Source organism: Eublepharis macularius, chromosome 16 (genome assembly GCF_028583425.1).
Source record: "Eublepharis macularius isolate TG4126 chromosome 16, MPM_Emac_v1.0, whole genome shotgun sequence".
Classification (NCBI taxonomy): domain Eukaryota; kingdom Metazoa; phylum Chordata; class Lepidosauria; order Squamata; family Eublepharidae; genus Eublepharis; species Eublepharis macularius.
In genome coordinates, this window is record NC_072805.1 from 46179410 (window position 1) to 46207075 (window position 27666).

General features: G+C 45.9%; 2 protein-coding genes across 2 annotated transcripts in view; one reads left to right on the forward strand and one right to left on the reverse strand.

Annotated features, from left to right (window-relative positions):
• Positions 1-329: 329 nt before the first annotated feature.
• MAP1LC3B (microtubule associated protein 1 light chain 3 beta) lies at positions 330-8335 on the forward strand. Its single transcript, XM_055000176.1, has 4 exons — positions 330-566; positions 3408-3463; positions 4692-4798; positions 6123-8335. The coding sequence occupies exons 1-4, from the start codon at positions 527-529 to the stop codon at positions 6295-6297; spliced, it is 378 nt and encodes a 125-aa protein (XP_054856151.1). The 5' UTR covers positions 330-526; the 3' UTR covers positions 6298-8335.
• Positions 8336-8612: 277 nt separating this feature from the next.
• The window catches only part of ZCCHC14 (zinc finger CCHC-type containing 14), a 39157-nt gene continuing 20103 nt past the window's right edge, over positions 8613-27666 (reverse strand). The window contains exons 3-13 of the mRNA XM_055000175.1: positions 24374-24444; positions 21464-21535; positions 21123-21232; positions 18324-18418; positions 18158-18212; positions 17144-17426; positions 15572-15663; positions 14473-14600; positions 13786-13926; positions 12276-13700; positions 8613-11808 (exon numbers count right to left, since the gene is read on the reverse strand). Coding sequence (XP_054856150.1) covers positions 11753-11808; positions 12276-13700; positions 13786-13926; positions 14473-14600; positions 15572-15663; positions 17144-17426; positions 18158-18212; positions 18324-18418; positions 21123-21232; positions 21464-21535; positions 24374-24444 — 2528 coding nt within the window. The 3' untranslated portion in view covers positions 8613-11752. The remainder of the gene's footprint in view (positions 11809-12275; positions 13701-13785; positions 13927-14472; positions 14601-15571; positions 15664-17143; positions 17427-18157; positions 18213-18323; positions 18419-21122; positions 21233-21463; positions 21536-24373; positions 24445-27666) is intronic.

Here is a 27666-nt window from a genome sequence, read left to right on the forward strand (position 1 = left end):
TCAAAGCCATCGATGGATGAAACTCCTTACATTCATACTAGCTTTAGACTAAGGAGCACGGATGGGAGGGGTGCATGTGAACTAATGTGAAAGCCGAGGCTGCAGAAGGCCTCAACCAAAGCCTCCTATAGGGACAAACAGCGGTCACCATAGTGACACGCCTGGCGGCAGTTACGCGCGTGCGCCCGCCCCGCTCCTGGCCCAGCATGCCCCGCGGCGCTTCATCCGCGCCACTGACCGCACAGGCGCACCTCGCTCTCTGCTTTAGCTTCTCCCCTTCCTCTGGCCCGTGGCTCTAGCTGCGCAGGCGCAGTGTTGCGTGTTGAAGCGTCGGCGGAAGGCGGGCGGTGAAGGCTTCGCCCCTTCTCCCGCTTCCCCCTCCCCGTGTGACGCAAGCGTCCCGGCGGAGGAGGCGGGGCCGCGGCGGATCAGCTGACCGCGGACGGGGCTGTCGGGTGGATGGTCGGCGCCGCTGAAGAAGGAGAGACTCGGAGGAGGAGCCGCTGCCGCCGCCGCCGCCGTCGAGATGCCCTCGGAGAAGAGCTTCAAGCAGCGACGCACCTTCGGTGGGCGAGGGGGGGCATAAAGGGGCGGTTGGGGGTCGGCGAGGGAGTGGTTGCCAACCACCAGGGGACGGCGGGAGATCTCTCGTAATCCCAACTGGTCTCCAGGCAACGGAAATAGGCTTCTTTGGGAAAAAATGGCTGCGAGGGGGGGGGAGGGGGAGATCCTTGGCACTGAACCCTCGAGGGCCCTCTCCCCCCTAAACCCCCTCTCCAGGATCCACGAATTTCCTGGCCTGGAGTTGGCAACTCTAAATTACGTGGCTGTGAGGTGTTTGGGAGAACAGCGGTGGGTGGGGAGGGCTTTGGAGGGAGGAGGATGAGGGGGTGTGATGCCTGTTTGGGGGAATAAGAGGTTTCCCTGCTGGGGAGAAAGGACCGGGGGAAAGGAGACTCCTGATCCCAGGGGAAGGAGCCCCCTCTCCTTTTTTCCCCGAGGGGGAATTGGCAAGAGATTCTCGTCTTTGATGCCGTAACGGGGTGTGTGTGTGTGTGTGTGTGTCATTTCTTCCCTGATGTCTTAATGTGTGTGTGTGGGGGGGGTTTCCTTTGGTGCTTTAATGCCCCTGCCTCCCACCTGCCTGAGTTGTTGTTCCTTTCTGGTTCTTGGGCAGGAGGAGGAGGAGGAGTGGCATTGTGACCCCTCACTCCCCCCTGCCAAAGACTAGCATTGAGACCTGGCAGTGCAGGGCATCAGGTTGGCCTGTTCCCTTCTGGCTTGGCAAGTGCCGTCATGTACCTGGCCTAGCACCACAGGGGCAGTGCGCTGGGGTTCGATTGGCTGCCCTTTCCTTTCTGGCTTGGAATGTGCCATCGTGTGCCTGGCCTTGGTTCCCTTTTCATGGAGCTCTTCATGGGTATGATGTTGATAACAGGGCCGTCCCATGTTTCTCCCTGCTCAGGGCCGTGGACACTTGGAAGGGCATATGCGCTTTAGTCTTTGTCGAACATCATATCACTTATTGTCACTTTGGGGAGGTGAGCTGCAGTTTCATCCCCAGCCCTCACTGAAGCACCTTCCCTTAGCAGCATGGAGCCACTCAGCTCCCCTTCTGGGTGCACCCTGCTCCTTCCTTTTGAGCCAAATGTTTTCTGGGCACGTTGTGAGGAACCGAGAGGCTGGCTTGCCTGTGATCTGCTGTGGCAGTTGTTGTGACGAGGAGGCAATTTAAATCACTGGGCTACAATTTTTCTAATGTCTTTAATGATCAGATGTTCCTTGTTAGGTTAGTTCTTCCAGACCTGGGCAGGAGGAATTGAAGAAAACGCTGAAGGCCCAATTGCACAATGTATTTAGTGATAAGGTAGCAAAAATATTTATTTTTGCAAAGGCCATCTTGGCAAAGAGCTTCAGGTTTAGCTGAGTAATACGATCCAGGAAGCCTGATGGAACAGGCCCTGATGAAGTTTAAAGGTAAATTTCTCTTTGTGGGGCTCACCATGCCTTTAAAAGAATACGGACTTAATTTGGCCAAATGTTTTGTAGCTGTTTCTATGCGGCCTAAACTGGTTCTCCGGCTTGAGTGCCGAAGAGGAACAAGAACTGTGGCTTTGTTGTGCAGCAGAAAATGAAAGTAAAGGTCAGGCTTGGTGTTTGTTTTCCTTTACAAAGGAGCGTTGGGCGCTGCAGCTCGCATAAGTTCAGCTAGACGGAAATGCTCAACTAAGCCCTGCTTGCCTTTAAAAATACAAGTAACTCTTGCGAGGCTTTTATGCGAATTCTAGAATGTTAATATTGGATTTTTGCATGCACCGCTGCTGATTTTTGCCCCCCATGGAGCTCAGAGTGATGTTACAGAATGGGGTTCTTGGGCTATCTCCTGTAAAGTATTTCATTGGATACTGAACACAGCTTCTGTAAAGTGGCTGTGCTCTGCCTTCAGAGTTTGCATGTCTGGGAGATCTTTCTCAGTTGTAAGTCTGAATCCAAGCACATAAGTTCTTGTGACATTTGCTTAGTACCTACCTTCCTAGGCGCCTAACTTCCTAGGGTATGGTTACAAGGTGCCTGGACAGGTCGCCTGGGAACCCCCTCCCTTGAATTCCCTAGTGGGTAGAATGTACGTATTATAGGTACAGAAGCTAGGAAATCAGCTCTGAATCTCATTTTCAACATACAAAAGGATGGCAAGGGGAGGAAAGACATTTTTAAAAATGGGAGGTGCATCACTTGCGTTTTATGCTCAAATTGCTGCTATCAGTGGAGAATGCAAAAATTGATTTAAGTGTCTTGTGTGAAAACAGTGTAAGACTTGGCAGCCCTAGCTATCTAGAGAGAGGTATCTTCCTCTTGAACTAGAGGCAAATGGCTTCCATTAACTAAGAAGGCAGCAGGAAATCTGGCCCAATGATGTTCTTTCTTTGCCTACGCATGTGACTGTTACAAAGGATTAGGGTTCTGATGTATTGATTGTATTGGACACTGAGAGATCTCTGTCTTTTGGTGCTACACCTCTGAAGATGCCAGCCACAGCTGCTGGCGAAACGTCAGGAACTACAATGCCAAGACCACGGCAAGACAGCCCGGAAAACCCCCAACAACCATCGATTAGGGTTCTGCTTTGGCATGCCAGCCCCAGATATTGGCGTTTATTTTTCTCCTGTTCCTTCTGCTCCCAGTCCAGTCTCTTAACAAACTTTGCCACAGGTCTTAATCTGCTAGGAAGGCAGCCAATGTACTGCAGTACTGCTTCTGTGTGAATCGGATGACTTGGACATCTCCCATCCTTAATTGCTGTGTTTCTCCCTGGTTGATGAGACCCAAGGATAATAAATGTTCTGCATATGCACGGGACAGCTGTGTAGCCAAGAGCTTAGTTGCAGTTTTCTTTTTCTCCTCTGCAGAACAGAGAGTAGAAGATGTCAGACTTATTCGAGAGCAACATCCAACGAAGATTCCAGTGAGTAGATTTCCCATTGTTTGTCTTTTCGTGGTGAGATTAAATCAAGGAAACCTGCTGGCAGATAAAGACAAACAAAGGCTCTTTCAAGACCAGCCATCATTTGGACTATAGTCAGTACTGGCTGAATATTCGTTTTTGCCATCTCCTTTATTCCTCTCCCCTCCCCAGTTCTGTATAACAATGGAAAGAAGGGAAGCGGCTGAAATTAAGGGGCGGGAGGTGGGGAGAAGACACTCCTATTCTCTACCTTTCTGACTACAGGAATGGGGGGTTGGGTAGGGGAGGAATTGCATTTTCCCTCCGCAGGCCCAGGCGGGCCCTGCCTGTATTTTTATTTTAAAGGCTGAGCCCGGGGTACATAATCGTTACTGTCTCGTAGTCTTGTTTAATCACTTGTGTGAGGTTAACAAAAAGCAATAGAAGTGCCCAGGAAATTAAATTTCACTTCTTTTTATAAGTGCACTGTTACTGTTGTTATTATTAAATCAGTGCATGTCAGTACCCACAGGTGCTTTTTTCTTGTGAATAGTGAGCACAAGTTGGTAAGACAGTCTATTCCTTACCCAAACAATCATTCCAGGGAGAATATACCATTGTGCGCTATAAGATATTAGCTGAGTATCGTTGCACCACATAATATTTAGTGGGACCTCCTAGCAGAGAATTGATGACAAGGAACTTCAGATAATGAGCATGTAACTGAATGCCTACATGATGTTCTCAGGGTAATGGACAAGTGATCAATATATCGTTGGAGGTCGAGTTCTAGCTTCTCTTGGAGCATTGAGATGAAGGAGAGCAACACAAATAGCGAACCAAGTTTTGGCTGTGTGTGGAAGATATCTAAATGGCTAAAACATTAAATCCCTTGATTTTATGTAAAGCCTCTTATTTTCAGTGGAGTTTGTACAAGGAGGTTGTTTCATGCCCCTTGCTAGACACCTTCGGAGGGATGAAAGTTGCACTGGTGCAGCTGCTGTGGAAGGCCTTCACTTTAACATTGCCGAGAGCAGAAGCTAAAGAATCATAAGGAGGAGCCTGCAGCAAAAAATGGCCTCATGACTTCTGCATCAGAGGCAAAGGGAATGTATAAATATTAGAGGAACATCTGTCCTTTTTGGTGCCAACATATTACTTCATTAACTAGGCAATGGTCAGAAAATTTGCTTCACAGCTCTTGGCTTGTACGAAAAGTGCTAGATTCAAACTATATTTTCTGTTCTAGGTAATTATTGAAAGGTATAAAGGAGAGAAGCAGCTTCCCGTTCTGGATAAGACCAAGTTCTTGGTCCCTGATCACGTCAACATGAGTGAGCTGATCAAAATTATCAGGTACCTGATCTATACACAACTTCTAAGACTAATTCAGATAGTTCAGTTTTTTAAAATGTTTTGATTGCTTTCTTTGTTTAAAAATATATATACATCGTAAGATGTCTGTAATAAATCATAAACAATGCAAAACATAAATAAAACAAGTAAAAGCAGCCATTAAATAAACCTTGAAGGTATGAGGTTTTTTAAAAAAATGCCTGGTTGAATAACAAAAAGTTCTCATTCTGCAGCTAAAAATTAACCAATCAGGTGCCAGACAAACTGTGAGGAGGGCATTCTGTTGTGGAGGTGCCACCACAGAGAAGGCTCCATCTGTGGTCAGTGCCCCTCTCGAGATGCTCACTGAGTAGTCTGTCTGGAGCTGATCTGAACTAATGGGGAGTAGGCGGTGATCTTTCAGCCAAAAATTCTCCCAGAGCAATTTGCAGCAATTTAAAATGCCAATATAAATATCATGAAGGGTTCCTGGGGATAGAGTGAGACTGGATCTGGACATGATAGACATGGTTAGTCTTCTGGGGCTGGGTGCCAGCATGGGATGCAAGAGTGCCTGGTTGTTTCAAGATGCAGTTAGCAGCTAGAGTGCTCAACTTGGGGGAGGGTGTGTGTGTGGTGTCCAGGCACAAGTTCGAATCCTGGCTCTGTCACAGATCTGTGACCTGGCTGTTCCTGCTGGCCAGGACAGTAGTTTGTGTCAAGTAGGTGGGAAAGGTTTCGGAGTCAGCACGCCTCCAGAGCCTAGCAATGATGAGAGACCCTCTAGGCAAATTGTCACAACTGCTAGGATCTCCTGCCTGCTCTTTGTAGTTCCTCTGTGCCTCTGGGATTTCTCTGGAGCATGATTGTGGGCTGCATAAAAACTGGGGCAAGAGGTGGGAAACCGAGTAAAGCAAGCTGCCTTGCAGTTGGTTGCAGACCAACTGATGCTCTGATTCATTGAGTGGCAAAGACACAAGTTAACGTTCTTTTGCCATAAGACCAAAAGCACACGCTTAAGATGCACGTAGCCTCCAGCATTCACTGCTGCCTCTTATCCTGTTTGCTTACACCATATAGAGGGTGCCAACATGTTAGCTAGGCATTCAGATCCAACTGAGCTGCCCCTGCCTCCTTCCAGTGAAGAGGCTGTCTTTCAAGGATGGGTGCCCTGAATCACATGTGCTTCCCAGAGCTTGTGTCATTTGGGGATGTGGTACACGGGGCTGTCTGGACCTTCCAAGGACACAGTTTCTCAGTCATTTGAGTCTCTGCATTTTGTAGTAACGCGCCAGCCTTCAGTGTGATGCACCCAGTCAGTTTCCCAAACTCTTCTGTCTCACAGGCGCCGCCTGCAGCTGAATTCCAATCAAGCTTTCTTCTTACTGGTGAATGGACACAGCATGGTGAGCGTTTCAACGCCCATCTCAGAAGTGTATGAAAGCGAGAAGGATGAAGATGGCTTCCTGTACATGGTGTATGCCTCTCAGGAAACGTTCGGCACAAACTCCTCCGTGTAAAATCGTAACCAGCGGCTTGTAGCCTAGGATAGTTTTTACCCCTCCCTCCCGCAGGATAAAAGAAAGGGATGTCACCAGCCTGTTCACCATAGTCGTGCTTAGCAGGTGTCCTCATCGTACCTTGTTCTGCTTGTGAATACTGGCGCAGAGGAGTGCCAGGATGGACAGGCAGCCTAGCTTTGTTAACCTGCTCTTAAGTTCACTCAGGCACACTTGCTTTATAGTGTCTGGAATCTGACTGAAATCATACCATGTGTGTTAAAGTTGCCAATAAAAGGGATGTTTAAGTTACTGTAATCCTAGGAGCTGGGCTAACTCTTAATATAAGCAAGCGGAAATGCTTCAGTGTGACATCTCCTTCTGTTAAGTCCTGCTTGGATCTCCTGATGTTTTTTTTTCTAGAAAGGGAGTAAGTCTAGGTCTTTGTACAGGGCCTTAGCCAAGACCTTTTGCCTTGATCTTTGAGAGGTCAAGGCATTCAGTGGCGGGGCAGCGGGGGAGGATTTTATTTTACAGTACTGCTACTTTGGAGGGTGAAGTATCAGATTGCTAAATATTATATATATATATATGTATCTCATACACCACAGCTTTAAGTCTAGTTTTAGGGCGTGTATATTTTAAAACTAGATTATATACTCAACAGTAATCATGTAAGCGAAACTTCAGTCTAACAAGAATCGTCAACGTTTTGTCAGATATGCCACCTAAGCTGTACCTCCACCCTAGCAAAGTAGGCTTGCTTTAGTCTTTTGAACAATACTGGAACAATATTCTGTAGAGAAATTGGGGTTGAGAGAGTGAGGCCAGGTGGAAGAGCCAGGGCACAGGAACCTGACAAGCCCTGTGATCCTTAAATTTTTTTCTTGGTTTATCAACTATTTTTCCCGCTTTGTTCTTAATCTTTATTGAACAGCACGAAAAGGAGGCTAGCATTGCACCCTTACTGAAAAACACTGGTTTTCTGCAGCAGGAGGTCTGAGCACAGAGTTCTTCCTAAATAGTTGCATGTCATTTGATTTTGGTGAGGGTAAATTTTCCCCTTCCCTAATACTAAGGAATGCCTAAAGTGGCAAAAAGCAGCCGAAGTCTTGTCAGTGGGGTTTCCTGTTGGCTGTATGGGACTAATGCTGCTTAATGTTGCTGCAAGCAGGGATACGTCCTATGCAAAAGACAGGTACTTCAGCGACATGTCCTGCTTCCAGCTATTGTACAGTGAAATGTCGCAGATTGACTAAAACTTACTCTTGTATATTACTGTGTGTGAATTTAAGTGCGTCTGTTGTAGCAAGCCAATTTTTGCTAAGTTGGAGGGAGAGGAAGAAGAGCGATGCTACATCTTGACACGCCGTCTGACATCAGTTACATCTACAGTTTGTACCACTTGCATGGATCTGTTTAGTGCTCGTTTTTGATTTTTAAAGTGTTCACTGTGAGCTTTCAATTTACTGTAAAATTTTACAAACAGCCTGTCTTCTGTTCAGTCAACGATCTTTCTTGACAGACACATTCAGATATGATTAATGACTAATTCCTGTACAAACATTTTTTGAAGTGCTGATTGGATTATTCCATTCCAGTCTGATCTGAAGTTGTGTTCGTTCACCAGCCTGTCTTTAGAAAAGTACCTAGTGCTGCATACCACAACCGTGGTATTGTAACTATCTGTGCTGATTTGCCACTACTGTAGTTCAGCTGTGTTTACTGTTTTAGGAAGGAAATTCTGATTGGGATCCTGTGCGGCCATAACTAAAGCCACCTGCTCTCAGGGTGAAGGAGGCTCAGTGTGCTGTCTCCCATGATGAAAAAATCAGTTTCTTCAAGAAATGGACCGTTGGAAAATGGCTGTTGCATCTTAGCATTAAAGAGCCTCTTGGCCAAAGCGGCTGGTTGGCCTCTACTCTAGGCTGCTGTCTAGGCCTTGCCCTTTTTGCAGAGAAAGGGGACAAGCTGTTGATTATCCCTGCAACCACTGCTGCCTCCACCACCTTTAGAGGAAATACACGTTGACCATTAAAGCCTGGCTAAATCTGCTGAACTTGCAGTAAGCTGAGTTTTGACTTCTAGGTGAAAATGGGGGAAAAGATTAAACAGTGAAGATGTCTGAAAAGACACTACAATGGTCTTTAATTACTTTTTTCAGTACATTAAATTTTACTCAGATAAAAACATCCTAAAAATGTACAATTTTACCTTTAACAAAGTATAATAAAACATAAAAATCCCAATACCAGAATACTTGACATTTACAATTTGAAATCAAATTAGGTGAATATTAAATATTTACAAAACTTTTTAATATTTATAAAGGAACATGCACATTTTTCATAATACTAGATGTAAAAAGAAATGGCTCAAAATGGGCTGAGGAGTTTCCTTCATTCCTAGAGGGAAGTTCTGTCCTAAAAGAAACAGGTTAACCTGCCCTGTGAGGTGCAGCTTTTCTTTTTACATGTATAACAATTTCCTATGTGGAAATAGTCCCAAGGGCTGGTTACGACACTGACCGTTATTTGGATGTTGGTAGCATTCTGAGTTAGTGTTAACGTCTGCCTTTGGCCACATCCAGCAAAGCAGTTTAGTGTGATCTAACGATTGTGTTCCGTTGTTGTTTTTAAAGGCCTTTAGCAGCTTGACAGCAAATTGTCAGGCTTGGAGATGAGTGCTGCAGCATGTGGTGTTTGTGGGTATGCTCTGAGATGGCATGAAATACAGGGAGGGCTTGACGAGTATTTCAGAAAGGTCTTCCTTAGACACTGACCTGGCAGCCGGAAGATGACTTGTGATGGTTCCCCTTAGCCGAGACCTAGCAGGAGTTGCACAGTGCGTCCATGTACACTTGTATCACTACTATTAATAGGCTCTGAACTACTTTTAGTGACGCTTGCCATGCCACATTTTAAGGTTAGTAAGTAGAAACTGCATTTCATCCATCTGGGACAGAACTGCATTTTGCTTGATCTCTTTCATGACAGAAGCTTGAGTCCCATCTTCCCGGATCCCTTAGTACACAGAGATTTATATCAGACAACATTGTTTTTTTTTTGTTTGTTTTTTTTACAAAAAAGTGTTCCTTTTCCTTAGGTGCTCCAGGTCTGATGTACACTGCTCTTCCATTATAGGTTTTTTAAAAATAATAATAATAATAATAAAACAGCTCTTAGGTTTGCTTTTTACAGCTCAAACAAATACTTTTTGGGAGTGACCAAAGTTTCCTTAATGTTTTCCTATGGTAGTTTCACTTGCCCAAGACAATTTCTTATGAAATGAAAAAGGGTAGTTAAGAAAGTGGCCATTTTTGTTGAAGGGAAAAAAAACTTAATTTCTGTAGCACTTATTCAAAGACACTTTAGCCGGTTTTTCCAGTTGAAGATGCCCAGTCAAGTTCATGATGAAGACTCATACACTATGTTTTCCAACCTTGGCCCCTGAAACAAAATGCCATGGGGGGGAAGGCTTTTTTTCTATGTGCTAATTTGTTTTCGAATGGAAACTTTTGGCTTTCAGCACATATTCCATGCCTTCTGGAGAGGCTAACTCTTAAGTGAAAGGTGCAAATCAGAGAGGCAAAACATTCCTACTATTAAGGCAAAGTAAATTGCTCTGTCAGTTCTCATCACCCTGTGGTACAATTTTTAAAACTTCTCCCAGATACCATATACATTTTCACATTCTCTCAGTCATTCATAGCAAGCAATTGCTTTGACATATTTCGCTTAAGCCAACACCTGGATGTGGATTGCATAGAAGTGACTGAAACTGTATTGTGGGCTACTAAAAAACCAGATGTTAGAGCTTTGGATTTGGTTTCCATTAAGCCAAGAAACTGCATGAAGCTTTGTCCCAGAGATTTGTTTTTAAAACCAAACCCATCAGATACCTCTATGCAAAGGAATACACCAGGTTGTTTATTTGTTAAAGGCAACAAGGTAAAACATGCTGCCCTGAAGAATAGGCTAGAGTTCACCCCTGCATTACAGAACTTTGCTGCTATGCAACCAAACTTACGGCCATCCATGTTGCTGTGCCCAGAGTTATGACCCCCTACTATGCCTTGGAACAGCAAAAGAGCATTTACATGTACCTGCGGAATGGAGGTGTAGCCAAACCCCAACGCACTGGCACCTATTGCAAATCAGCAATAGCCATTCTCCGCAACCACGTGAGTTTACTTAACGTGATGTGTGGACATGGCCATTTCAACCCCATCATTGAAATGGCAACACGCGGCATTCGTGCCGGAGATTTTCCTCCCTGTTGTAAGAAAGGTCCATATTGTTTGTAGGCTGCTGCATGCACTGGGCTTGCTTCAGCAGAAACTAGTTTAAAGTGAGCGGAGATGCACACGCGCTAACTCACATCAAAGCGAATACTCTAGAGTGTATTTCAAGAAAGGAGGCTGCGTGGGAACCCTTCATGAGAACAATGGCAGTATAGCTGCTGCCTCTTTCCTGCACTGACTTCTGCGTCTAAATCTTCTAGTGAAAGGCTAGGTGACTTTTGCTATGTTCAGTAAAGCAATAGATTACAAACTGCAGTTAAAGTCTGAAAGCTTAACATTTGTTACTAAGGCAGCGTAGTGTTCCCTGCAAAGGAAACTTAAGATATGGGCAAGACGATTTGAAAAGTTAGTTAAGGGGGGGCGGGGGGCGGGAAGAGAGACTGTTTATGATCTTCAGCTCTGGCCTTAGATCCTTGGAAACTACATTTAAACCGCTGCTGGTAACAGACTTCTGTTTAGTAATCAGTGCTGACAAGCACAGCATAGCCATTTCCAGAGTTAACTGACACTTTCACCATTGTTCTTTTGGAAGAAAGAGTAGAGGATTAAGATTTCTTTATTAGAAGTTCACAGAGCCTGCTGGTGTCTGTTTTTCAAACCGGTGGAACATCTGTCTCTCCCGCACTGCTCTCAGCGTTATCAAGTCTGCTAAAAATGCAGACATTTAGAACAGAATTATACATTCTTCTGTAGTGCAATCCTTTAAAATCCCAGAGTGTAGTGCCTGATTTGTTTTGAGAAAGAGTAGACTTTTTTAACCAATCTCGCCATGTCGAGTTCAGCCAGCAAACAGCTACTGTACCATCAAACCGTAGCTCTCCAGATTACAACGTAGCTGCCCAGGAGTTTTTTCAGCCCAGGAGGCCCAAGTATGGCAACAATCTTCAGCAAAAGTGCAGGAGCTTCTTTACAACAGAAAAGAGTAATTGGCCATTTCCTCCGGCCATCTGGAAGGCCCAACATTAAGATCCGTGTTATAATTTGGCAATCAGTAAAAATGGGTTGGATCAACCACAAAACTTCACCTCCTTCCTACTGTAGTGAAGTAGAGCACCTTTGGATTAAAAAAAATACATTAAGCTCAACAAATGGACTTTTCAGGTTCCGATATGAAGCTTCCTAATGAGTCCAGGGCTTTTGCCATCACAAAATAACAAGTCTCTGGAGCTAACGTCAGTCTGTGGAATCTAGACTTTCAGCCGGTGGAGCATATTTTAACCTAAATGTACCTGCAGAGAGAAGAAAGAGAAGTCAGCATAGTCAGTTTTTCAGATGGGCTATATTACACAGTTCAGACCCAGCTAGAACTGCGCTGGCTGATTAGTATAATATTAGATAGGGACATTCCTCAAAGAAGTTGAAGTATGTAGTTTACTGGCTTGAAAATGTCCAACTTCAAACCCTCCTGCTAAGGGCTAAAATCAACCCCTTCTTATCCCACATGACTATCTGGGCTGTGGCTCCCTTAGCCACAGTCCTCTCCAGCTGCTCAGAACTGCTCATGCTTGGGAAACACAAGAGTACAAACAGCAGGAAGCATTTGCAGGGCAACAGGGAATGCCAGCAGGGCATCCTCGGGCACATCCCTGTGTTTGAATTGCTGACAGATGCTCCCATGTCTGCTTCCCCCTTCCTACAGAGAGGTCCAAACCTGCGTTCTGAACGGCCTCCCAACTCCACCAAGCTCATGGCTAACCTTGTCTGTTGAAGTCCATTGGCGGCTGCTTGCAGTCTTGAGCTCTGTGACCGCTGGCTCCACAGTTGTAACAGGAGAGATGCCCATTTTTTTTGTGGCCCGTACCACTGTTGTTACTCATCATCCCCTGTGCCTGATACACCCCTGCTGTCCCTGCCATAAAGCTCGGCATGGGAGGCACTGCGAACGTCGACTGCCCGCTCATGACAGAGTCTGGCGCTAGGCCGCCATTGTAAGGAGAGGGGGCCATGGGGAAAGCCGAGCTGCTGTTGTACTGCTGCGTGTTGACGTAACCGTTGCTGCACAGGGGGCTGAAGGGCAGAAAGGGGAACGTAAACATGGACGGTCCAGGAAAGGGGTGCTGGAAGTAGTTTGCATAACTGACCGTCAGGCCACTCGAGCCGCAGTTCCCGCTGCAGCCGCAGGAGCTGCACACCATGCACCCGGGAGGCTGCTGCTGATGGTGGTGGTGATGGTGGTGAGTCTGGCCCGGCACTGGGATGCTCCCCGGTGAGCCACCGCCATTATAGAAATTGTTCTCGGGGGCAGAAAGCGTGGGGCTGGAACTGGGAGCGGGGCAACTGGGCAGATTTGTCATGTTAGGGAAGGCTGCGGAGGGGTGACTGCTGGGCGAGGCAGTGTTGCTGTTCCCACAGAAGCTGCTGCTGGGTAGCGGAGCCACTGGCAGGCTGTTCATTGCAGAAAAGGCCACTTTGGTGTTGGCTGTATAGAGCGCCGTCCGGGGAGCCATTATTGCTGGGGACACACTAAATTGCATATTACTGGAGCAGGAAATCTGCCCCGCAATCGTTGACTCAGTCGGAACTGAAGAGGAGACCAGGAGCTTGATAGGTGGTCGCGCTACGTGGAAGACTGTGCTGGATGTGGCCGTGGCGCTCGTTTCCACGATGATTCCCGGCTGATGGGTTGTTTTCCCCACTCTGTCAAGGGTGGAAGCATGAACCACTTTAGTTCGCGGGCCAAAGGTGATGGAAGGGGCCGATGAGCCGTTTTCAGGAACTCCTGAGGGCACTTGGAGGGGCTGATGGGAAGGCACTGGCATCCCATCTATGATTGTATTTCCAAAGCTCTTCTCCATCTTGATGCTGCTTCGAGGAGGTCCAGGTGAGAATTTCGTCCTGTCTTCCAAAGACAAAAGCGAGTGCATAGAGGCTGAAAGGAGCTTCATGTCTGCATTTCCTCGTTCAGGTTTGTGCAACGAATTTAGGATCCTAATTGGGGTCATGTGAGGGGAGCCTGTAGCCATCATCTGCACTGGCAAGGTGTGGTGAGCGGACGGACTGGACCCCGCATCATTCTGCACGGGTAGGACCTGGGCAGTAGGCCTGGCTGAGCTTGAACTGAAGTGATTCAAGATCATTACTGGCTTCTCCTTCTCTGAGGCTTCCAAGTGGATCTCTAAACCTATGGGACAGACAGAGGTAAGATACGGCTCATCCCTGAATGGTGCTACATGCCACCACGACACTGAAAGACAGCTTTTCCTTACGTCTCTCGTTCTCCTCAGCACTGTCCGAACTCTCCTCTCGGGTCTGGATTCCCATGGGACTAGAGGAGGAACTGGAGTATTCTGAAGAGCTTCCTTCGCGGGGGAGTGTGGTGGCTGGCTGATCCACATCTATGTGCAGCTCTACAACCATAACAACAACAACAACAACATTCGATTTATACACCGCCCTTCAGGATGACTTAACACCCACTCAGAGCAGTTTACAAAGTATGTTATTATTATCCCCACAATAACAATCACCCTGTGAGGTGGGTGGGGCTGAGAGAGCTCAGAGAGCTGTGACTAGCCCAAGGTCACCCAGCTGGCTTCAAGTGGAGGGGTGGGGAATCAAACCCGGCTCTTCAGATTAGAGTCCTGTGCTCTTAACCGCTATACCAAACTGGCTCTCTTCTCCCATGGCAGAAGAGGGGGAAAGTGCATTAGAAATAATGGGTAGTGACAATCCTTTCAAGTTAAACCTATAAACCAACATTTCACCGGGGTCAAAAACAACAGTCAACGCCCCAGCTGTCTTAGCTCACCCAGTTCTACTCATGTGCATTTTGAGCCAATGCCGCTCAAAGGACGGGGACAACCTGTCAGGCCACAAGGAAGTGAAAGACTGCAAAAGCTTCTGATCTCTTCCGTGCAAGACACATGCTTGGCCATGCCTGGCAGCACATTTACCTGCTGCATGGTTACCGCGAATGCTCTGAATCGGTCCAATGTGAGTAGTCGGAGGAACTCGGGCCACCCCACTGGTGCTCACAGAAGGGGATACGGCTGAATTCAGGGTCCTTTTCTCAGACTTCTCCCTGGTGTGAAAAAGAAAGGGACTGGTTAAAATAAGCTTCATAGTGGCATTCTTAAGACTACCATGTTCAGATATGCCCATCTAGCTACACAGATACCCAATAGCTGTATCCCACCATTCCTCCAAAATGAGTTCAGAGCAGGGTTTTGGGTTTATGACAATTCTGCAAGTTAAGTTACTAGGATGGAATCAAACCTCAGTTGTGAAGGCAAGCATGTTGCACTCTGCAAATCACTTCCATGCAATTACATTTCACAAATGGACCGGCAATCCTAAGCTTAGGCACGCACATCAACAGTTGTTCTAGATACCAAGGGTCATGCCTCTTACCACAGGAGTTTCTTTAGCTCCTGGCTTATAAAGCAAATGTGCCATTTAAGTGCTTAAGCAACTTCACTTATTTATCAGGCTCCAGTATTCTCTGATTCAATTCTGCAGAAGTAGTGTTGCCTGCAAAAACTGGGGAAAGGGCAGTCTGAGCCCCCCCCCCCCGCCTTTAACTGATCAAACTACTGATGCTGAAGCAGCCCTGTTTTCGACCCAACTGGCATTTACCTGCAAAGCCGTACAGCCTGGCATGACTCTTGTTCCCATCATGGTGAAATGCCCCTTTTTACTGTGCCTGGGCGGCTCCAGTTGCTCAAACCTTCTCACTGCAGCCCTTCCACTAAGTTTCTCTGCTTGGCTGGACCTGCAGCCTTGACTAAAGATCACAACTTCAAATGCTGGAAGTGCTTTCCAAGCTGCTACCCCTCTGCCAAAGAGGAGACCAGCCAAAGTAACAGAGGACCATACCTTCTACTTGGTAGCTATGCTGGAGCGGGAAGGTGGTCCCTTTGTGCCGGAATTCCCTCCGAGCGCACCTGCCCCAAAGAGGCCTTCTGATCCCTTTCCCAGCCTGGCATGGAGAAGAACTGAGAAGGAAAGGAGGGTGGCTCCCCCCCACCACCCGGGTTTCCTTTTAGCACCTACTTTTCCAACTCCAGCTGGGTCTTTAACTTCTTCTTGGCGCCCATGGTGAGGGATTCAAATTTATTCAGGTCCTCCTCAGTAAGGCTCAGGAACTTGTGCAGGAAAGCGAAACAAGTATTATGCTACGCAACACCAACATCTGTAAAAGCTGCATGCTGCCTATTACTTGGCTCCGACACAGTTTACGGCTTTAAACAAAAGATACAACCAGAGGCCAAAGTTACATGAACGCAACAGATACCCTCCTCATCCAAACCTAGAATGCTGACGATGACCAACAGCTCTTAACTATTTGTCCCTGTTCTTTGCACAGATGACAGAAGTATGAAAAAAGAAACCTCTCTCCCAGTTCCTTGTAATTGCTCAGGACGAGGCAGGGCTTCTCCACGCGCATTACAGTCTTGGCTGTAATTACACACAAACACCAGCTTTCAAAATAGCAAAGGACTGCCCACCTTGACCTCTCGTGTGAACACATCTAGTGATTCACCCCCCTTCAACACTTAATTCTAGCTAAACAGTCGCCAGTACAGGCGAGGAACACAACGGGACTTGAGCATGCTCAGCTGCAGGCCAGCGTTCCCTGGCTTCAGGGGACTGTCACAGAATACAATGCATCAGGCTGGAGAAGCAGTGTTAACTGCATCAGCCGAGCAAAGGAAGAAATGTGTGTTTGCCAGACACAGCTGGGTATTTAAAATTCTGTTTGTAGCACAGCTACTACAGAAGTATGCCTTGGATCCTTCCTACATTAATCCTGCCACAACAACTCGCCCACAGCTGAGTCCACCTCACTGTCAAATTTCTTGGTTCTCTGCAACGGATTAATTCATCACTACATACCAAACTGCACACTAATATGCTGTGGGTAAAAACTGAGTATATAAATTTTCCTGCTTCTTAATGCTAGCTGCTTAATGTTACCGCTTGTTAAAGAAAAATATCAAGAGGATAAACCTAAACTTTTTCTTTATTCTGTTTGTCACGGCTTGGGGGATAACGGTTTTACAGAAAAGAATCCAGCAGAGGGCACCCCAGGTTGTTTTTTTTAAGAGCACAGACTGAAGTGGCAAGTAGCTTTGCAACACACTGGAGACCAGCTGTGAGTAAAACCACTGGAGCAGGACCGCCGCTTGATTAAAACGCGTGTGCCCGTTTTTCCAGATCATGCAACAGACACAGCTTTTCAGGGTCCAGTGTTTATGTTCCCTCACAAGTCTGGGATTCAGCAGCTTGTAAAACTGCTGCAGTCTTGGAAAGTTACGTTTTCTAAATGAGAGAAACCTGCAAGGAAGGGAAATGCCAGCAGTGAGCAGGTGACAAAATGCACCAACTGGCATCTTCTAAACGAGCCATTAAGCAAAAGACAAGAGACCTCTAAACAGTTTGAAGGATACAGAATGTGGTAACTTAACGTATCACTGCGCACAATGGATTAATCCAAACTAGGTGAAAGACCACATCAGCACATCTGCTCAGAGACACACAAGTCTTTCCTGTCGTTTGCACTCTCTCTGCACCCCACAAGGCAAAGAAAACACATTCCCTTTCCTAGCAAGGCCACCACTCTACCTTCTCCATTGTGAGCTGTTTGAAAACTGGGTAGTATTTGTGCAAGCGCAGCTTCCGCAACCACTCCAAGATCCCGTTCTTCTCCTGGGCCTGGGGCATCTGGGGACTGGGAGCCACTAACATCGCCGAAGAGCTCTCCAGCTGGGAGCGGCAGGTGAGGGAGGACCCCGTCCCAGCTGAATGCGAGCAGTGGGGGAGTGCCACTGGGGCAGCATTCGAATGCTGGACATGATGCTGGAGGTTGTTGGGCGAAGACTGGATACCAGCCACGCCACATACAGGTCTGCAAAGAGAGAAAGAGGAAGGGTCCTTGTTATCATGCACCAAAACAAAGAGAATCCAAAGCCCTTATCAATATTTGCTCCCCCAAGAAAAGAGAATCGTTTCACCCCCACAAGTTCTCCTGGATCCAGGGCTCCATCGTTCTGAAGCACCAACGTAACTGTGAAGGTTCAAAGAGACGGCAGGCATGGAGCTGACACTTGCCCTAACTGCTAATTTCAAGATTTATTTGCCTGGCCAACAAACAGATGCGGGAAAAGGGAATGGTAAGAGAATGATGTTGCTACAGGGAATAACCACACACCTGCAGTGCTTCCAAACTGACACTCATCTTCAGAAATGCAAGGCCTGGTTTTAGCTCCCCACCTCCAAAGCAGAGCAGTTGATAAATTTATATAGAGCAACATACATGGAAAATGTCACATATAATCAGTAAACCCATGTGAATTTTCAATGCCAATTTACCACTTACCACTTGAATTCCTTTCACAGAAATTGATCCTAAAGCCCCCTAACGAAGGGGAAAAAACCCACTGCGACCAAGCCTTTAAGTTTACTTATTGGGTCACCTAATCTCGCTCAATATAATGTCAGCAAGGGCAAGAACTAACAGAGAATCTGCCTGTTGGGTATCGAGAGTGCCTTCAGCTTCACAGTGAATAAGAAACACTCCACATGAACAATCTTCTGTAGTTTTCTCTACATCACAACCATGCACCAAACATTGCTTACCTTCCAGAAGCACCCAACGTCGCACTTGCTTTATAAAGGGAAGTGCTGCCAGGACCTACAAAGGAGGAGATCAGGGATTTGAACAGGCACTGGCTGGGCCAAAGCTGACTCGTGTGTGGATTGTTCTTTTGATGGGTGGGGAGAAAGAAGTCATCTTTACACTCACTTGAACTCTGAAGCTGCTGGGTGTGAGATGAAGAGCTGAAAAATTTCTTGACATGATCATTTTTCCAGACATGGGAAGGTAATGATGCCAGATACCTGAAAAATGATTTCAGCTATGTAATATTTTCTTTGCGTTTGGACCACAACGATCAAAGCAGGGTCTTTTAGCTCAAAAAGGCCAGAACAGAAATTTCAGCAGACTGAGAGGTGAACAAAGAACTGCTTGACACGTTCATTATGGGAACAGCATGTGCACGCCCACACACCATTGCTGCCTTGTAATGCACAAGAGCGATTGTAATTTTTTTTTAAACCCAACACATATGCCCCAAATCCAGCACTGTCTCATGTGCTGGATGCGCCTATTTCCTGATGTCTGCAATGGAAAGTGGCTCTGCCTATCATTATCAACAGTGCAAGGAAAAAGTGAGGCGGACCAGGCCTGCAGTTTGTGTGGACTCTCAAACTGGCTGCTAACTGAGCTCTAAATTCACAGATACTGTCTCTATTCCAAGGCAAGAAGGGTAAGCCTGGAAAGCCACACCAGAATTATAAACAGTTACAGTTGTTGTAAGGAGAAATTGGAGCACTTTCTAGCATATCTTATTTTTAAAACGAGGGCTTTCAAGGAGAGTTTTGGTGGTAAGTCGTGTCGGTCTGCAGTAGAGCAGCAAGATTTTCAGAAAATTTTCAGAGTGTAAGCTTTTGAGAGTCAAAGCTCCTCCCTGTTACTGAAGGAGGGAGCTCCGACGCTCAAGAGCTTACACTCTGAACATCTTGTTGGTCTCTGAGGTGCCCCTGGACTCGAATCATGGGGGTTTAGATGTGTGAAGCGAGGGTTCCAAATGACGTTTCACTTCTCTGCTACTGCACCTTCTCTTGTAAATACACACGAACCTAACAGCCCTGCTGGATCAGACCTGTGCCCCATCTAGCCCGGCACACTGTTTCACAGAGCACCCAACCAGCGACACTAGAGGGAGGGCCAATGAACAGAGCGTAAAGGCCAAGGCCCTCCCCCTGGATGCTGCCTCTTAGCCCTGGATTGGAGGCTTGCTGCTTATGAATATGGAGGTTTCCTTTACTCAATATGGCCCCTGCCTTAAAAAGTCAGATGCATATAAGCTTATGCTGCCAATCATATATTATAATGCATATTGCCAGTGTTTCTCCAAAGCCTTGTTTGACTGCAATCCACCATGTTTTAAGCCCTGCCCAGAAGCCACAGGAGGCTGCAAGGAGAAAACGCAAGAACTAATATATTTCAACTGCATTCATCTCTGAAATTTAAGACACAATTTTGTTGATTTACCAGGTGGCACAAGACCCAAATTCTAAAGATCATCTTGGACTTTGGTGGTGGGAAATACTAAGAAACATCTTAACCATCTGGATCACATCATGACACCTGGCATGACTCTCTGTATGTGCTGTGCCAGGACTTTGGGTCCAATTACAATTTCAAAAGGTCCCACGGCGATGGCATTATTTTACAGTGATCGGGGCCATATTAAAATCATAGATGTTTATTTATTCTATTGATTCCCTGCCTTTCTCCACCATGGGGCCCAAAGTGGCTTACGTTGTTCTCCTCCCCTCCATTTTATCTGCACAACAAACCTGTGAGGTAGGTTAGGATGAGAGGGTGGAGCTGGCTTAATGTCACCTAGAGAGCTTCCATGGCAGAGCAAGGACTCGGTCCTGGGATTCTCTATGAATATGAAAAATGCAGAGATGCTACAGCAGTTGGAGTCTCGAAGTGTGTGCCGAATCCAGTCTTTTAAGGAGTCTGTATTCTGCTTCTGTCATGAAACAGCAGATGCTGCACAGATCCAGCAAAGATCCAGCCAAAAACGGATCCATTAAAACTGGTCCCGCAATCCTAAAAACTTCTCTTCCTTTTCAACTGAGAGTAAGTCGGTGAAAGGGAAGGAGCCTACTGATTTCTTCCATTACCTTATTCCTGTCAACAGGAATTTCAACGCTTAGGAGAAATTACCTAAGCACTAATCTATTATTTAGTTTGGTAACCAAAAGCACCTACTTACCACTTCAGCCATTGGGAACCAATTATGCAAGTTCTGCCAATTCTAGTAAAAGCTGAAGAAAAACTTGGATGAGGGTCTTCTCACGAGAGCACTGCCTAACGCATGCTAGAAGAACTGATTTACTAGGCCAGAGCTGTCAGTTCTTGAGCACCAAACGATGTTCATGTCTGGCAAGGGAAGGGTCTACAAAGGCACAGCCCCGTCCTTTGGCTGCCACAATATAAGCGATGACCGATTTTTCTGGGGTTACAGTGTAATTCCATGTTCCCACACTCAATGCTTCTTGATAGGAAACCCACCACATTGTCACTTGGGCTACTACGGCTTGCAGAGAGCCAGCCACCATCAAGCACTGTGCGAAGAGCCAAAAGGGATCCCAGAACAACAGAGAGGAACAACTATTAGGATTACTTGGTGGTGTGCAACAGCAAGACAAGGACAGTCACTGCTAGTGGTGGCGGCACTGGGGATGAGTCCAGAAAATGCTACGTATGTTATTCCCAGAGGCCAAAAATAAAATAAAATCATGGTCTCTGGTGAGTAACAAATCAAGGACAATACTAAATTAAAGAATGAAAATATTAATTTTTAAAAATTAATTGATTATGCTACTAGTTCATTTAGAGACTTATACACAAAGGCAACTGCATGAAAAAGCGAGTCCATGGCCAAAACACTCCATTTCCTATTTCCTGCTCCACTATTTTTGGAGGAAGAGGGAGAATCAGTTTTTAAAAGCTTTTAATGCGTACCTCAGGTCCGATTCTAGGTCCATGTGGTTTCTTTCCAAGTAAAATGAATCAGGACCAGCAAGGCAAGGAATGAATTTCTCCAAATTTTCTTCTGGGTACAGCTGACATAACTAAGAGAAAAGAAATCAGAGCTGACATCGAAATGCAAAGACTGAAAAGGGCAAAGAGAAAGAAGAGTCAACAATATACTTACTATGAGTACCCCATTTATCTAGAAGAAGGATCTTGCAGTTGTACACTGTACGCATGAATTCCATCTACTCCCTATTGGACCACGGAGTGCTTTTGAAATATCATTTACACAAAAATCACACACAATGAACATCATCTCATCATTTTACCTTTGAAACAAATTCAGTCACTTCTGCAGAAGACTTGGTTACCAATGTCCCCGAAGAATCAGACCAGAAGACCTTAAGGAAATAATAAGAGCTATTTTAATAAATTGCATCATGAACATCTGGTTTTGCTAATATGGATATTCAGTGATGTCCTTTCACTAACTATGTGAGAAAAAGTATTTGAGGCCATATTTGCTGTGGTTCATTCCAAAGCACACTGTTCTCAGCCTTCTCCCAAGGGCAGTCTCAGGGAAGGGCTATGGCGCAGCAGCAGAGCTCGTGCGTTGTGTGCCAAAGGTTCCCATTCAGTCAGTGGCATCTTCTGCTAAAGGTCTCTGGAACCGGATGCATGCAGGGAAAGAGCCTTCTCTGCGGGACTCAAGAGAGTTCTGCTGCCGGTCAGATGGACCAATAATCTGACTCGGTATAAAGGCAGCTTTGTATCTTTAAGGACAATGTTACTCTGCAATGCTGCACTTATATTGCAGCGCAACAACAGGAATAACTTTTTTCCTCCCTTACTGCCACGTGAAACAAATCCTTGGTTGAATTTTAGAAGAAATAGGGATCACAAACCACAGTGCATTTCAAGCACTCATCACAAACTTTATGCAATGCAACGGGAGAGCTGGAGGGAGAAAGAGGAAAAAAACCCAGAAATTCTGCAGGCAATTCCTATATTTACAACCATTAAGTATTTAAATGGTGGCTGTAGTTTTTAGTTTCCTCATGTCTTACACATTAAAGGATCACCAAACAAACTATCTGAGAAATGAGACACAATTCATTAAAGGCTGCATGCACCCACAACACAATGCGGACCCTGCAAAACCAATCAGTTGGCCTATAAGGACACACAGGCAATGGACTCGTGGATCTGAGCCAAAACAGATTTAACTAAGCCAAGAGCATCTGCATTCCTTTTTCAGCACTTTCAATAAGTTATTAAGTGCTTTTTTCACCAGATGGTGGTTGACTGATACGTAAAAGAATCCCAAGACAACACAATACGCAAGAGAAAAGACTGTCCAGCACTTGAACATTATGGGCCGGATCCAAAGATGCTATTCCACGGCAGCATAATGCCACTTCTCCGATCGGGGGTGGAGGTGCATTTTTGTTGATTCCTCTCTTCAGTTGCAGAGCGTCACTTCATCCTGCACTATTCACAACAGTCCCCTGATGAGCAGGAGCAAGATTTCAGGAGGTCCAGTGGAATGGATTTTCCTTCCCAGACCCAACCCTACTATTTTTTGTAGTGGGGATTTAAAGGGAAAGACTACATTTATGCTTAATTAAAAAGAGGGAGGGGACCCAATCTTGCCACATGACACTAGTATCAGAGTCAACCAAACACACACGTTTTTCCAGCTCCGGGGATGCTGCCAAAAGTATTGGTGAGAGGAGTGAGTTTCAAAATACGTTACATAATTGAGGAATTTCCTCTTCCCCGTTCTTGTTACTCTAAAACCAAGACACAAAGCAGACGCTCTGCTCCCGACTTTGATCATTTGATCAAGTGATGCACTGGGGAGGAACAAACGTGACTTGCAGAATTGTACCTCCAGATCCTCAGGAACTACAGTGTGGTGGTTCTTGCACTTCCAGGCACTGGAAATCACACACCAAGGAACCAACTCAGTGCCCGCTACGGGGATACACATCCAGATCCACAGGTGTATTGATTATGATCACCATACGTTTTCCACAGAATACTTGTGGCTGCTGTTCCCATTGTCACGATAACGTAAGCCCCACGTGTCATTCACGTGGTATTCTGCCAGGGACAGATGTTCATGCATATGACAATGCTGCAAAAGTGTATGTACTAAGCCAAGGGAATGGCAGGAGAATACATATTGATGGGCAGAGGCTGCTTCTATACCAGACAGTCCAAGGTCATGGAACTGCATCCTTCCCTTACTCCGTCCGAGAAGCACTAGAAAGCGGAAAGATTTGCAGCTATGGCATATACTGAAAATAAAGTATATTTGATTTATTTTAAAGAATATCTAAAGGGCAAGTCATTTAATACCTCCACAACTGTATCCCATTTTCCCTTCCTTTGTGCTACACATCCCATCCCCAATAAGGAGACATACTTTGTCCTAGAACCGTGGGAAACAGTTACCTTCTCTTTGTCCCCAAAGGCATAAAGCAGGTGTCCCTACGGGGAGCCATAATGCCCACCGACACCTTCCAGGTGCCTGCCATGTATTTTTAGAAAGTGGATGGAGGGACAGTTGGGGCCTTTGCCCAGCAGGGCTTCTGACTGGCTGTGCAGATTCAAAAAACATTTCTTTGGTAGCAGCTGCCACCACTGCACAAGGATCTTCACTGCGTGATAGAAGATAAGCTGTGTGTAAGTAAGAAAATATTTTAAAATAATACGTTATTTTAAAAGGCATCCTCTTAAGCAGAGCTTCTATCGGAAATAGTGAATAGTTACTATTAGAGCTCAACACAACTGCACTTCCTGAGGCTACGTCTACCACTGTACTCCAAAGGTGCTCAAAAAAATTTGAAGGAAGGGATACAAAATCTCTTAACACACTTTAACCGCTCTCTTGGACATGCAAGCAAGGGGGTGGATATGTCACTCCTTCAATGCTTTGTGGATATAAATCACATCAGTACTCACAAGTATATCAGTGGCAGGACAGTAAACAGCATCAACAATCTAAGAACAACTTTCTACAAAGGCTCCAAGGCTCTGCTGAGCAGGGAATGAGACTGAAACAGGAATTCTAACTTGCTGGGGGGGGGGGAATCATGTGAGGATTTCCCACGTATTATGACAAAGTACTTTATGATATAAATATCTCAGGCATCTTATTTTGTTGTAATCAAAATTAACAGGTTGAAAAGAATTCCTGACTCATAAACATATAGCAAATCCTTGCAACTTACCTCAAAGGAATATTCCACGTTCCTATCATTCTTGTGCAACAATCCCTTTAGTTCCACTTTTTCAACACTCACTGTGAGAAATGAAAGAATAAGATGGGTTACACGTTCACAAGCGGACAGTGGATCAATAGCACAGCACTATTCTCTTCTCTCTGTCCCTGAGATGAAGCAGCAATTACAGCAGAAGCCCTGCAACTCTACGTTGTGTGTGATCTGGTGTGTGTGGGGTGGTGTCAAATCAAGCAAGCCCAAATTGCAGCTGACTAAGGCTTGGGAGCCACTAACTAGGAGGCAAACGTCATACCGGCGTACCATAAAATCCACTACCTCCTTGATCATAGGGCTACTTGTTTCCTTTCAGACTTCAAATTATCTGGACCCCAAAGCTGAAAAAAAATATGGAACGCTTCATGAATTTGTGTGTCATGTTGTGAAGAACCAGTGGTCTCACTCCTGGACACAACACAGTGGCATTATTACCCTTGCCAAGAGGACTTACCATTGCAGTGGGTTGGTTTCGACCAGTTTCCCCCCTAACCCTTTGACTATTCCAAAAGGCTATGCTGGTGATCACAGGATCTACGCGGACAAATGTCAGTGGCATGTGGGCTATTGTAAGGAGGGAACTGGCGAAATTGGGTGAAGAAGCTGGCCGGATCCAGCCCACCAGCATATTTAAGATGGAGAAGAGGGTTTGGCAAGAAATGAGCGACAATTGGGTAGGGAGGGAAATGACTCTACAGCTTTGTTCTATGAGTTCTATGCTTTTTAAATAGGGCCGTCAGCTTGGGGAACACATGAAGTTGCCCTGAACATCAGACCACACAACTCAATGCTGCCTACTCTGCGTGGCAATGGCTCTCCAGGGTTTCAGCCAGAGAACTGTCTGCCTGAGATCCCTCGACTGCCAGCAAATAAAAAGCCTGCTCTGGAGGTGTGCCACTAGGCTACTGGATCCTCTCCGCTGCTCTTCCTCCACACATGAAGATGCCTTAAGCGGAGTCAGACCCCTGGCCTATCAAGGACAGGGTTGTCTCTTATGCCTGGCCGTGGCTCTGCAGAGTCTCAGACTGACATCACCTACTACCTGAGCCTTCAAAGTGGAAACACCAAGGATTGAAACTGCAACTTCCTCTTCCCCTGAGCCATCGCCCTTCGTTCACGGCAAAGGAAAGAGAAACACACACAAATAGCTATTCTTTGTTTTTACTGCAGCTACGTGTGTATCCCTGTCCTCCTCCAAGAATCTCAGAACAACATAAGCAGGGTTCATTTCCATGCTAGCCTGATGACAACCTTATAGGGTGGTACAAGGAAGAGTGTTGGATAAGTGGGAAGAAAGCCACAGGCTCCTGGCTTGCTCTTTCTGACCAAGGGGAATTAAAAAGCTTCTTCCCCCCTCTTGACATGAAGCTCCCCAGCCACATCAGCGTCCTGGCTCTCACGAGATTCTCACAAGCCTTCAACAAATGAGGCAGCTTCACTACCGGCTCAGGAAGCACTTTCAGGCTACTGTAGCACCTGTGCTGTGGCCCATCTGACCAGGGGGCAGGTGATGAAGGCAGCCTCCTATCTGCTTGGCCCACCCCTTCATCTTCCTCCATCGTGGTCCTGCTCCTACAACAAAGGGTCTTGGCAAAGAGCCCCATGCACTCCCACAAGTCAGACAGAGATAGTGAGTGGCTCAAACCATCCCGTGAGCTTTATGGCTGAGCGGGGATTGGCATCCATGCCTCTCCAGCTCAGTTATGACTAAAGCAGACAATTCTCCCCACTGCTGCTTTCAGCCTCTGGGTTTTCTAAGCACCTGCATTTTGTAGAACGAAGCTCTCTCTCCCCCATGGCTTTCTGTTCTTTTTACTGGACCAGTCTAAGCTTGCAGCACAACATGCTTGCAACCGCAGAATCACCACTACCAGCTCCGCAGCACAACTGCAGATCAGGCGCAAATATTTTTGGACATTCCATGCAATTGTATTTTGGGGATCATTTCCTTCCATAACCACAAGGAACAGAGTTTCACAGGGAGAGAAGAAAAACCAAGATTTCTATTGTTTTAAAACATCTTTGCCACCCAGCTATGGCCTTCAGGAGCCTTAAGTGACCAGACTCTGCGTATGATTGAACCACCGCAGCGTCTCTAATTTCAGCTGATACTGGGAAGAGGCGCTTCCTGGTTCTCTGTTTCCTAATGGACCTCTTTGGGGATTTCTTGCCTTTTCCTCTAAGTAATTAGGTTATTACAAAGCAGATTTGAACTCATCCACTGCCATTTAGATGCAGAATAGAAACTAAACAGTCTTGGACATTTTGAAAAAGCCAAGGTAGATGAGGACAGTCAAAACTTAAAAAGGGACATTTCTATGTACATTATCCTAAACAGTGGCTATCACCCTTTCCTACTACCATGTGTGATGAATTCAGGCATCTTTCCCCACTATTAAAGTCAAAGGTGTTTGTCAGTCAAACTTGAGATGGCGGGGCTTTTCTTTCAGAACTCTGTGAATGACTTCTAAGCCAAAGAGTCCCCCCCCTCCCCACACTCACACCTCAGCCCAAACTCACACTCAGCGTTCTTTTCCAGAAATGAAGGCTTAGAAGACTCTTTACTTGCAGCAATGGGAATGGAAGCACGACCAAGCAGACGATCAAAACAGGCTCTTGAACGACTTACCAAATGGTTGGACTTAAATCATAACCACAAAGAATTGGTCTATGCTACTCATGCAGAATTACACCAGAACTGAACTCCACGAAGGTAACAAAAATGAAAATCTTGGCGGAATTCCTCATTTTGGATCAGAAAGCTTTTCTTAATCATGGTTAATTAATGATGTAAAGATATTTTTAAAATATCAGTTGTCAGCTGGTATAGCACTAGAACCGTGAGCACCTTACAGCGAAGATGGCAGAGCTTTAAGGGCTTGGAAGACGCACAGCACTGGCACTGAAACGGAGCCCAGAAACGTTCCAAGCAGACTTTCCAAAAAGGAAACATCACTCACAATGGATTGTTCCCCTTTGCAGGAACGTTCAAAGAACTACACAGCCTGCCAAAGCCCTGTTCTAACCAGCTCTTACTCATGGGTAATCCCCTTTACAACTGAGGCATACGGAAATGATCATCAGGAGGGGACAGCGAGCAGGGTAACAGACAACCAAAACCTACAATCTATTCTAAAGGCTCTGAACATACGTAAAACACTCAGCTTTGAAAAGAAAGCACCACAAAATGGCACCTTCCTAAAATACAAGAGTTCTTAACATGCTGGTAACATGCTCCCAAGCAAAAC

Bases quoted from the DNA above. Each gene is read 5' to 3' on its own strand.
- MAP1LC3B (XM_055000176.1), top strand. From the start codon at position 527: ATGCCCTCGGAGAAGAGCTTCAAGCAGCGACGCACCTTCG. The intron at 567-3,407 runs GTGGGCGAGGGG...TCTCCTCTGCAG, and splicing joins CAAGCAGCGACGCACCTTCG to AACAGAGAGTAGAAGATGTC. The intron at 3,464-4,691 runs GTGAGTAGATTT...TTTCTGTTCTAG, and splicing joins AACATCCAACGAAGATTCCA to GTAATTATTGAAAGGTATAA.